Source organism: Montipora capricornis, chromosome 11, assembly GCF_036669925.1.
Source record: "Montipora capricornis isolate CH-2021 chromosome 11, ASM3666992v2, whole genome shotgun sequence".
In the NCBI taxonomy this organism is placed as follows: Eukaryota; Metazoa; Cnidaria; class Anthozoa; order Scleractinia; family Acroporidae; genus Montipora; species Montipora capricornis.
The window spans coordinates 41,958,296-41,970,795 of NC_090893.1; the positions used below are offsets into that span (position 1 = coordinate 41,958,296).

Below are 12,500 nucleotides of genomic sequence, written 5' to 3' on the forward strand. Positions count from 1 at the left end.
GTTAAGTACTGTCTTTGTGTGAAGAGTCTTCTGTGCGTATGTTTGGTAAGTTTGAGGGGGTACTGCAAATGCACAGATTTTTGCCTCTAATAGCAAATATTTTGTTTGTTTCAATAAATTTTACGCTGGAAAAGGTTTTTGTGACATTTTTCGTCCAAATGAACTCCCAAAAATAAAGCTTTTTAACGACCTTTAAGTGGAATATTTTTTGTAATTTAATATTGTGTCCAAAATTTGCAAACGAAACTTGAAATAGGCCAATTCGGAAAATACCATAATACTCTTTGTTTGTCCCCCCTAATTTTGCATAAGCATTGTTTTTATTTTCTCTTGGGACCATTGTAAGTCCCAAGAGAAACTGATGTTTACGGGAACGCTGCAGTTCAATACCACCCAACTCAGAGCCTTCTGTTTTTGTGAAACACGTACCACAGGCAACCCAATTTACGCTCAAGAGCGTCTAGATTCTTAATTTGTGTCTGCGTCTTAGTGACCGGGCAGATTAAATGCTTCCACTATGAAATTCACTCTTACACAGTAAGGGGCAACCGTCACTGCCAAAAATACGAAGTATGTCAAAAGGAATAGAGTAACGTGAACTGGTTCATTGGACAGACTTAGAAATGATGCAGCCTAACGGACAAGTAGTCTTGTTGCCTGTTGTCAAACGGTTCACTCAAACAACAAACGAAATACTCGGAAGATAGGAAATTCTCTAGTCATTAATGTTAAAGCGTAAAAGACTAACTGAAATCGTTTTATGGAAATGAAAACCGGTTCATCTTTTAAACGCGAACTGGTATAGTGTGTCAACAAACGGTCCAGTGTGATGTTACTGTTCAGACCATCGATGTTCAATGTAATATGAAACGGTTTAACGAAAAGTCGATTGATTAAAATAGTGTAATTACAAATGCTTCATCGGAACAGCAAATGAATCTAAAAGGAACTCATATGTTACAGATATGAATCGACCTAAAATGAAATAGTTAATGCAAATGACAAATGGTTTGCCCCAATGTGAAATGAATTAAAGAAAAAAACGCAAGTGGTTCAAAGTATCGATAAATGATTCAATGTAATCTGAAACAGTTTAACTTGAAATGGACGATTGATTTAGAGTAATCACAAATGGCTCAGCGAAATAACAAATGGTCTGAGAGGAACTCAAATCATACTGTCCACTAACAAACGAATCGACCTAAAATGAAATGGTTTATGCAAAGGAAAAATGGTTTGCCCTAGAGTGAAATGAAGTAGAGAAAAAATAAATGGTTTAATTGGGGCGACAATTTGCGTGACATGGAACACTTCGCCGACCGGCCAAAATGGAACAGTCCATGTGGGGTCTGACGTCAAGATCTGACATTTGGCGCGGAAGCTTGTAAATTTCTGTTAGTTTGCGTGTGCTGATTTCCTGTTACAAATATTTAATGCCTTAATCAATTAAAGAGATTTGTCGTAATGCCAAAGGAAGCACTGGAAATTAATATCAACAGGATCACTACAGTTAATAATATCTGGAGCTCATGAGCTGATTGATGAGTGGTGTTTACACACTCAAATGCATCGTCTGCCATGATTCTTCATGTGGCAGGGTTTCCACAACCTGACTTGTTTCGTTAATCGGCCTTTTCGCTGTAAACAGTAGGACTCATTTATCGGTTTACTTGAGAGTAATATGATTTTAGAACGAAATGGTTCGATCAATCGGTAGGTTTCACTGACTACACTAAAGCGACACATGATCGTGATCTATACTGTTTTCCCGGGCCCCCCGCCCCGGGACTGTTTTGTTACACTTCTTATTCTGGGTGGGTGGTTTCTGTATAAGATTAAGCCAGCTTTCAGCTTTCTTCAGATGGGATGGTTTCAACACGAAATAGAGCGTTATTCTATGTCATTCTAACCATTATTGACTGTGAATAACACATAATTCTCCATTGTACATTTAATTCGTTCACTAGTAGCTGTTAAAACTCATTTTGACGTTATCTAAGCCCACCTCAGCCCTTGTGTGAGGAGAAGGATTAACTTATTTGGGATTATCTGGTTTATGTGTATATGACCGCCACCCCTCACGGCCTCGCCTCACATGACCTGACACAAGGGCTGAGGTGGTCTTACATAATGTTAGAATGTTCTAACACCTTCTAGTGAGCCAAATCTAACTTCAATGCAAAAGAAAGAATTATAGGGCGTTTGAGGTGTGAATAGATAATCAGTCAAAGACAATATCCCCATCAATGGCGCGGAATTCGCAGGTGGTGGCTTCATGTATGACAAATATTCTTTGACGTTTTGCATAGTCGAACCGCCCGCTTTGGTCACGCAAGCGAGCCGAGGGGAGAATGGTAATTGAGCAAAAAGATGTATCTTTGCGAGGATCATCGCTTCACTTAAAGACAAAATATAGTGTGTTTACATTGCTGTTTTGTTGTCATGGTGACTTATTTCGTCACATTAACAAGTGTATCTTCTTAAGAAATTATGGGTGTTTTCTATGTGGTACCATGTATTGCAGTTACGTGAAATACAGATGGCATAAACCGGAAACGGAATTTCGCGCGAGTGACGTGTCATCCGGGATAGATATGTACGCGCAATGCGGAGAGAGAGTGTTGTTGTGAAATGGTGATGTCCGATTAAACCTTGGTTGAACGAATGCAGTTTTCCTTTCGTAAAAAAATAGCAAACAAGTGGTGACTAATGTCAACGTCGAAATACCAAAATAACCAAAACACAGGGACATATGTATACGTGCTTGTGATAAATAAACACGCTACATGGATTTAAGTTAAAGTAAACGTGACCAATTATAAAGGGATCTAAACGCGGTATCGGTATTTCGTCGATTTTCGACACGGTATCTCTGTATTTGCCAATTTTTCTTGCGGTATTGCGGCATTGGGTACCTCCGAATGTCCCCCCGACCGTACCGTTCTCTGATTTTACCACGTTACGTAGCAAAACGTCTCAGATCATCCGAATTTACCACTAGATCTAACGAAAAGTCATCGACTGCACGATTTTCTCCGATTCTCCGATTTTACCACTTTAGATTACGATTATTCTATACTGCACAGAATTTGTGTTCCTTGCACAGGTTTCGCGTACGGGGCATACTTACAGCATGCATGGGCTGCCAACAAGTTGAAATTCACTGTAGCTAGAGCAAGGGGATCTTATTCCATTTTCGTTTATTTTCGTTTTTTTCGATGATCAACTCTACGTTACCGATTAGTGTTTGTGTGCCATTATATCATGACAAGGAATACCTATTTCAACTCGAAGAATCGGAAAAATAGAAGAGTCGTAGACTCAGATAATCGGAGGAATAGTTAATCTCAATCTCATATCTTACTATTCTCCGATTTAGCCATTATCACACCCTTATGAGAGACTGGACCCATATCAGTCCAGAGAAATCATACTATCAATATTCTGGAACGATTTCTTCGTCCATTGATTATTAATTAAATGATGGGCATACTTGCTGCGGCAAAAGCTGTGAACAAAGTTGAGGTCTCCTCCTAGGTACTTTGCATCCGCGCTTTTTATCCTCAGGCATTTAACTCACGCATAGGGCGAAGAGAGGTTATCATGTCAGCTGCCCTGTGAAGATGTTCGATTTTCAGGCAAAGTTCGATCCTCGGCAAAGAGCATTTTAAAGCTAGAATGGCAAGAAATGCCTGTGACAATAAAGGGATTTCTAGACAAATATCTGAGCCCAGCGAAAAAAATAAAATTCTCAGCACTACTGAAACCTTGCGCGGGCTGCTCGAACTCCGGTGATAAATATTATTTTAGACACCACTTAGTCAGTAGTAACCGCTAACCAGTGCTCTTGGGGCTCGGCAACCAGGGGCTTGCCTTGTAATTTAAAAATACTGTATAAAGGTCGGCAAACTCTAGGGGACACGTCATAGATGTTGGTATCAGCTGGCAAGTCAATTCGGCGACCGGTTTCCTCTTCAGCACCCACAAAACGTATTAAAAAACAACAAAGTATCAAAGTGCAAACACGTTTCATTGACAAATGTCAACGTGTCCTGACAGGGTCAACGATATTTCATCCCAAATTCTTTCAATCATATTTAATTGAAAGCAAACTTTACAAATCAAATTTTCTGCTTTTCAAAGCGACAGACGGGAAAAAATACACAATTACGGGAGGACAAGTTTGCAGGTCACGAGTACAAGAGTCGATCTATCAATGAGTGCGCGTTTCCTTTTCGTTTAAGTATCAAATTGCAATAGGATGGCATTACCAATTACAGTACCAGGATTTCGTGCAGTTTCGTTTCCGACACAATGGCGACTTCCTGTCTTTAAGTGTCAGTAACTCGATATTTCGTATGAAGCAAAGCAAATTCTCTCGGGAAAAATAATTGTCAGAGATCCATAGCATCCATTTTACTCCTCTGACGGCTGCTGAACGATGGAGATTTTCCTAGTCTTGACGGCGATCTTCCTTAAACTGTCAGCTTTTGTCTCCCTATCTGAAGGTAAGCTAACCCTGACGTTCCCGGGGAACAGTTCAGACAATTAATTAACTCTTTGTCTAATTACTACTTTCCAAATAGGGCTGTGCGAAGTCAGCCATCACATAACGCCAATGTCTTGCTATGATTTCGTACAAGGATCTCGTTTCGCATTCCATAGGAGCAAACAAATCTTTTGAGGAGAAACGCATCTATCGCTTGGCCAACAGTTAAACGTTATTCATATGAAAATAAGTGGCGGGTGATTATTTTTTCTGGCCCCAGTTTTAAATAAATATTACTTTAACTTTGGCCAAATCAATTCCTAAATCACTAATATCGGTTTTGGAAATTGTAATACTTTACTTACAAAAACACGAGAAGGGCTAGATTTTTTTGGGAAGTCCTAAAGAATATTAAAAATCACGTAAATGCTGACTAACCCCAACCGAAAAACGTTTGCATGAAGCTATATACCCCCTCTTTACTGCTGAACTTAATTCCAGTCATTTGGGAAATCAAGCCCGAGCTCACAACAACTTAACTGAGTTAGTTGCCTAAGAACTGTTTCCATGTGGGCTAAAGATATATACATAAAATAGCGATCCAAACTGATTTACAGCTCAGGTTGAAAATTGAAGTATCTCTCGTAAAGGAGGGACATCATTCTTTTAGCATGAAGGCAAAATTCCAAATTTTCGCAGTGCAACACTGTGGTGACTTTTTTTCTGCTAAACCGCAAAGACAAAATATAGGGTGTTTTTACATGGCTGTTTTGTTGCCATGGTGATTTATTATGTCACATTAACAAGTGCATCTTGTTAAGAAATTATGGGTGTTTTATGTGGTACCATGTATTGCAGTTACGTGAAATACAGTTTTGATTCTGATGAGGATGGCATAAACCGGAAACGGAAGTTCTCGCGAGTGGCGTGTTCATCCTGGATAGATATGTACGCGCAATGCGGAGAGAGAGTGTTGTTGTAAAATGGTTATTTCCGATTAAAACCTTTGTGAAGTGCAAAATGCTTGGTGTTTTTGTCATTTCGGACGAGGGTTCCAACCCTTCCAATTAGTACACTTTATCAGTTAAAAGTATTCAAACTGTCTTGCACCTTCTCAATACAGGATTGCTGCAAAGAGTTTGAGACCGTGACGCGATCCCTAGTTGAGAGGAGTGCCAGTAGAATAGCTGAAATAAGGAAATCGGTCGCTGCTGACGTTATCTGTCTCATGGAATTTTCTTGTAGCAGGCATCGTGTTGCAAACAAACCGGCTTCAAAAGTTCAAAGAACTTGTTAAACTTATTTCCCCAATTTTTAGTGTTTTGATTCCATAATCAACGAGCTTATGACCATCCATGGCCCTTTTGGGTGACACATGCGCCAAGGAATCGGCCAGAGAATTTATTTGAAGCAATCATCCTCCTGGATTATCTGGTGAATAGTAAAGCCGATTTAGGGGTTCTATTCTGCGATTTAGCCATAGAGATGCTCCCCGATTGTATGATTGACGCTTACCGAGACCGTTCCGTTCTCTGATTTTACCACCGTTACGTAGCAAAACGTCTCAGATTCTCCGAATTTACCATCAGATCTAACGAAAAGTCATCGACTGCACGATTTTCTCCGATTCTCCGATTTTACCACTTCAGATTACGATTATTCTATACTGCACAGAATTTGTGTTCGTTGCACAGGTTTCGCGTACGGGGCATACTTACAGCATGCATGGGCTGCCAACAAGTTGAAATTCACTGTAGCTAGAGCAAGCGGCTCTTATGCCATTTTCGTTTTTTTTTTTTTTGATTATCAACTCTGCAGGACCGATTAGTGTTTGTGTGCCATTATATCATGACAAGGAATACCTATTTCAACCCGAAGAATCGGAAAAATAGAAGAGTCGTAGACTCAGATAATCGGAGGAATAGTTAATCTCAATCTCTTATCTTACTATTCTCCGATTTAGCCATTATCACACCCTTATGAGAGACTGGACCCATATCAGTCCAGAGAAATCATACTATCAATATTCTGGAACGATTTCTTCGTCCATTGATTATTAATTAAATGATGGGCATACTTGCTGCGGCAAAAGCTGTGAACAAAGTTGAGGTCTCCTCCTAGGTACTTTGCATCCGCGCTTTTTATCCTCAGGCATTTAACTCACGCATAGGGTACAGCAAGTAGGTAGATTTGACGTAGAGAGGTTATCATGTCAGCTGCCCTGTGAAGATGTTCGATTTTCAGGCAAAGTTCGATCCTCGGCAAAGAGCATTTTAAAGCCAGAATGGCAAGTAAGCCTGTGACAATAAAGGGATTCTAGACAAATATCTGAGCCCAGCGAAAAATATTGAATTCTCGCCACTAGAAAACCTTGCGTGGGCTGCTCGAATTCCGGTGATAAATATTATTTTAGACACCACTTAGTCAGTAGTAACCGCTAACCAGTGCTCTTGGGGTTTGGCAACTAGGGGCTTGCCTTGTAATTTAAAAATACTGTATTAAGGTCAGCAAACTCTAGGGGACACGTCATAGATGTTGGTATCAGCCATATGTACAGATAAGGCACTGTTTCGTCGATCGCAAAATTATCTAATTCGTTTGGAGCCGGCTTAGGAGCTGGCAAGTCAATTCGGCGACCGGTTTCCTCTTTAGCACCCACAAAACGTAGAAACAACAAAAATTGTTAAAGTGCAAACAAGCTTCATTGACACATTTTACAGCATCAATGTTTCGTGACAGGGTCAACGATATTTCATCCTTAAATGATGGCTAAATCATTCCATACCCTTCCACTCATATTCACTTGAAAACAAACTTTACAAATGGAATTTACTCCTTTTCAAAACACCAGACAGGAAATAATACATAATTTTGCCGGTCACGAGTACAAGAGTCGATCTGTCGATGAGTGCGCGGATTGACAACCAGCACTTCCTTTTCATTTAAGTATATGGCATTAATTCCCAGGTTTGAATGAGTCAAGGTTGTGCAATTTCGTGCAGTTTCGTTTCCGATCACTGTGCCGACTTCCTGTTTTAAGTGTCGGTAACTCGATATCTCCTATGAAACAAAGCAAATTCTCTCGGGAAAAACAATTGTCAGAGATCCACAGCATTCATTTTACTCGTCTGACGGCTGTCGAACAATGGATATGTTCCTGGTCTTAACGGCGATCGTCCTTAAACTGTCAGCTTATTTTGTCTCCCTATCTGAAGGTAAGCTAACAGTTCAGGCAATTAATGTCTTGCTATGATTTCGTAAAAGAATCACTTTTCGCATTCCATAGGAACAAACAAATCTTTTTAGGGAAAACGCGTCAGTATCGCTTGGCTAACAGTTAAACGTTATTCATATGAAAATAAGTGTCTGGTGATTTTTTTTTCTGGTCCCAGTTTTAAATAAATATTACTTTAACTTGGGCCAAATCGATTCCCAAATCGTTATCAGTTTTCGATACTGTAATACTTTACTCACAAAAACACGAGAAGGGCTAGAATTTTTAGGAAGTCCTAGAGATTATTAAAAATCACGTAATGCTGACAAACCCCAACCGGAAAAGGTTTGCATGTAAGCTATATCTTCCAACTGGTTTGCGCCCACTTATCCACAATCACACCTCAAAAGCCCCCTCTTTACTGCTGAACTTAATTCCAGTCATTTGGGAAATCAAGCCCGAGCTCACAACAACTGAGTCAGTTTTCTAAGGACTGTTTCCATGTGGGCTAAAGATATACACATGAAATAGCGATCCAAACTGATTTACACCTCAGGTTCAAAATTGAAGTATCTCTCGTAAAGGAGGGACATCATTCTTTTAGCATGAAGGCAAAATTCCAAATTTTCTCAGCATAACACTGTGGTGACTTTTTTTCTGCTAAACCGCAAACCGGGTTCTAGACTAAAAGCAGCTTTTGTTTAGCTTACAGACTGGGAACGTGCAATTGGTCAAGAACTGATTAGACGCTTAAAATGTAGGAGCGATGACCACGCGTAAGAGCGTGAGACAATTTTGCGTGAGCGTGCTATCGCTTCAAACAAGATAAGACGAGCCACATCTCACTTTGGTCGTTGCATGTCTAATAAACTCTGTAATAGGTCTAAACAATTAAGACATTCGGATAAATGGCTCAAGGTTTTCTTCCACAACCGTATATGGTATTTTGAGCTTTTGTTTGGAGATCGGATAAGAGGTTTTTTGAGGGGTAATACTGTATAGGAAATAATTAGATAACCTGAGTGTTCCAACCTGGTCGTTGCTATAATAGTTTCAATTTGCGCGATCGACGTCATCGAAAATTTCCTACACTTTTGTTTGGTACAAACTCTCGCGGATATTACTCTGTTTGAAAATACAAGATGCTGTCAGAAAGTGCAGATGCTTCGCGATTTTCTTTTGCCCTAAGGGATGAGAGGGTCGCATCCTTGAATAAAAAGACCAGTCACCTCGCCCCTCCACCTTTTGGATCTCCTTGTTATCCCTACAGAAACACGGTTATGAAGCAAAAGCATTATTCGATGTGACTAGCGTGTACGATATGAGGATATGAGTGTGGATTTGAAAGGAAGGTCGCAAATCGAAGAAATTCAGTTTTGTAGATAGATAACTAAATTCTGCTCTTACGTCATGAACGGATGTACGTACATTACATGACAAGGGGCATCTTGTCCAAGACACTCTGCACCTCCCTTTTCAATACTTGAAGGTGTCTAACGCCAGACAGCTAAAACTATAATATCTGTAAAGAATTTTCACCGGCTTTAAACACGCAACACCACCTCGAAACGACGGATTTAAAAATGAATGTCATGTTCATTACTGCCAGAAAAACATTGAAATAAACGCCTTTTTTCTGGGTCACATTTAATGGGAAGTCGGCCAATGAAAAACCACAATAAAGAGTGCATCACCTTCAGTGATAAGCGATGATTTACGACGTCAACAGTTCCCTATACGTTCTTGGAAAAGGTCCAAACCACACGAAATTTGAAGTGAAATTTTCTTATCTTCGAAAACGTCGACATGGCAGTCTGTCTTTTGAGATCAGACTGAAGATAGAATCGAATCCAACGAACAATGATTTAAAGTGCACTGGGTTTTTGAGGATAGCAAGGAGAACAGAAGAGCAGTATTTTCACAAGAAATAAGTAGTGGCATCGAATCTGCTCAAAAAGGGGACACTGACAGTAAAAAATACGTAATTACAGGGTTTCACGTTTGCCGGTCACCAGTGGAAGTTCATACCCACGACCCACGACAATTAGCCATACTCGGGAATTCCCTTGTACGTAACGCCATTATTTACCGGGGTTCCGTCAACAAAACAATTAAAAAACAGAAAAATTAAAGATTTTCCTCCCCTCTTTTTTCCTTAGTGAAGCGATTCTTGAATCGGATACACCGTTATTCCAAAATGCCCGCCATTTTAGTATACTTTTGTTTCCTTGCAAATTGGCCCTTTTGGCCTCGCTTTCAAACATAAAATTCAAAAGAATATATGTATCTTTAACCTTGAACGAGGCCAAAGGGGCCAATTCGCAATCAAACAAAAGAATACTATAATGGCGCCCATTTTGGAATAAGGTGTATGGTTAGGCTGCGTAGCTGTCGGTATTGTTGGCGCAAGAGGCAAATTAAATGGGGAGAAGGGCAGGGAAATAGCGCATGCTCGAAAACTAAGGTTTTTTTAAGTATCTTGGTCACTGAGCAGACAGAGATTTCTGATTGGCTGATATCAAAAACATGTCAATCAAATGTTAGTTGAGACCTTCGTTCTGTGAAGGAAAATCAATGACGTAAGTCGACCATCGAAGGAAGTATTAATGTATATCAAAAGCTCTTGCTTATCTAAGCACTAAAAAAGAACCGGAATGTTTGCTCAAGAAAGTGTAGGAGACTGCTATGAAGGGGTTGCTTTCCAAAAAAGGTGTTATGGTTATTCCACCCACGTTTGGTGTACACGCTCTCCACTTTGGCGAAAGAATAAATATTGTCATCAAAAACGTTCCTTGTAATTGTTTCGCAGATACTGCGGTCGAAAGTGCAAGGGATATTTTTGCCTTCAATTTACTCTCTGAGAAATCTGAAACATTACAGGCATCTTTGAGGAGCAATATCCATAATGGACACCAAATCTCAGCTTTGTGAACTGAAATTTTTTGCGCCCAAATATTGACACTTGTAATATACAACTTGGTTTCGCATTACAGCTTTACTCTGATTGGCTGTTCATAATTGCATTCAAAGAGGGCGGCATTAAAAAAAAAAGAGAGAATATTATGGTATTGCGCATATTCTAGCATATTCTAGCAGCAGCTCATTTATGAGCCAATCGAAGGCGAAGTTACAATTCGTGTGGGAAATTTACACGTACGGGTAAAAATTTCTCGATTATTAAACAATAAATAATAAGCAATTAAAGGTCTGAGCGAAATTTTCACGCGTACGTGTAAATTTCCCGCACGAACTGTAACGTCGCTTGCGATTGGCTTATAAACGGTGACATGCGCAATACCGTGATACTCTACCTTTAACTCCGATCGACTTAACACACCGAGTTTAATGTGTTTGAATTTATTATTACTTTTTTCCTTGCAAAGCCATCAAAATGACGGACCTTAAACGTGAACAAAGGGAAAATGTATGCTTAAAAGGAAGGAAGCACTCCGTCTAACGTACATCTTTGTGTACGTTTTTTTGAGTGGAGTTAACTTAGTTTTCTTATTACCATGCCTGAAGAGATGATGATCATCTTTTACGTTTTCGCGGTCAACACCTACGCTGGCTGTGCCGGTTTAATTCCTGGACAGTATTACACATTTTAAGTGTTCGATGACTTGGAATTATCGCAAAATCATAACCATAATGTGTATATTTTTTTTCTTGTTGTAATCGCGATCTCGTCGACTTGGTGGTTGCCTAAAGTATTAATTGAGGTGGGTACAGCGCTCATGCGCACCACGCCCAGTTGGCTATAACTGTCACGCATACATACGTAATCGACCACTGCCCATAGGGGCTTTTCAGGGCCAAGGAAACGAAAAATCAATGAAACTGAAGAACATTGCAATAACTATTAATAATGCTAACTAGCCGTAGGCAAACCAGTTGGCTATTTACAAGCAAAGCCGTGAAGTTGAACCGGTGATTACCAGGATCAACTTCAAGGAGTGGTTACGGTGCTTGCCTTGAGATACGGAGTTCCCGGGTTCAAGATTCCCTGGGCGGCTTTGGCCCTTCCTGCCTACTATACAACAAGCAAGAGTGGACTAGCTCCACTACAATACATGTGATGCTTTTCTTCCATCGTTGGCGAGTACAAATTTAAAACCGTTTCTTACCTTCACAATTTCATCTTTTTCTTGCGGTAACGTTTAAGTAAACATCTTCAGTGGACCAAATTAAGACTTGTTCTCCATGTGTGAGTGCCAAATGAAACGTTGTTATTTCAAAATTTGTCGCCACATCCCTCGCAGTATTGCCTATTTCGGCCATTTTGTTTTTCGTAGCACTAAGCTCCATATATGGTCACAGTGACTTTACATGGTAGCGGCTGGCTACCATATTTGTAGGGCATAGTAAAAGGCCAAGCTTACCACGTACATTTTTAGAATTTCTTTATCCAACGATCTTGTTTATTTTACAATAATTTCGTTCATACCACTTGTCACTTATTCAGTTTTACGGTATTACAGGCTCGCAACATACTTAAGAGCGTCCATGCAGTTATGTACTCCTTATTTGGGACAATTAATTAATTAATTCATTCATTCATTAATAATTAAATAACTAAACGTTTTCCAGGAAGCGTTGTTAGCGGCAGTGATTAAAGCACTCTCCTCCCACCAATCTTGAATGGTTCCCCCACCCCCTCCTCCCCCGGGCTCAAATTCCCGGACTCGGCGCTATGCATGGATTGTTGTTAGAGGATTTTCTCCGGGAACTCCCGCTTTACCACTCAACAAAAAACATTTGATGTGATTATATTTTATTTATCGCCTCTCCAATAAGAAG

General features: G+C 39.9%; 1 protein-coding gene and 1 long non-coding RNA gene across 2 annotated transcripts in view; one reads left to right on the forward strand and one right to left on the reverse strand.

Annotated features, from left to right (window-relative positions):
* LOC138023683 (uncharacterized) overlaps positions 1-3,683 on the reverse strand; it is an 8,109-nt gene extending 4,426 nt beyond the window's left edge. The window contains exon 1 of the long non-coding RNA XR_011126729.1: positions 3,494-3,683. This is a non-coding gene — a long non-coding RNA (uncharacterized lncRNA). The remainder of the gene's footprint in view (positions 1-3,493) is intronic.
* A 3,881-nt stretch (positions 3,684-7,564) lies between these two features.
* LOC138023682 (hemicentin-1-like) overlaps positions 7,565-12,500 on the forward strand; it is a 12,893-nt gene continuing 7,957 nt past the window's right edge. The window contains exon 1 of the mRNA XM_068870724.1: positions 7,565-7,704. Within this exon, the coding sequence (XP_068726825.1) occupies positions 7,635-7,704 (70 nt within the window). The 5' untranslated portion in view covers positions 7,565-7,634. The remainder of the gene's footprint in view (positions 7,705-12,500) is intronic.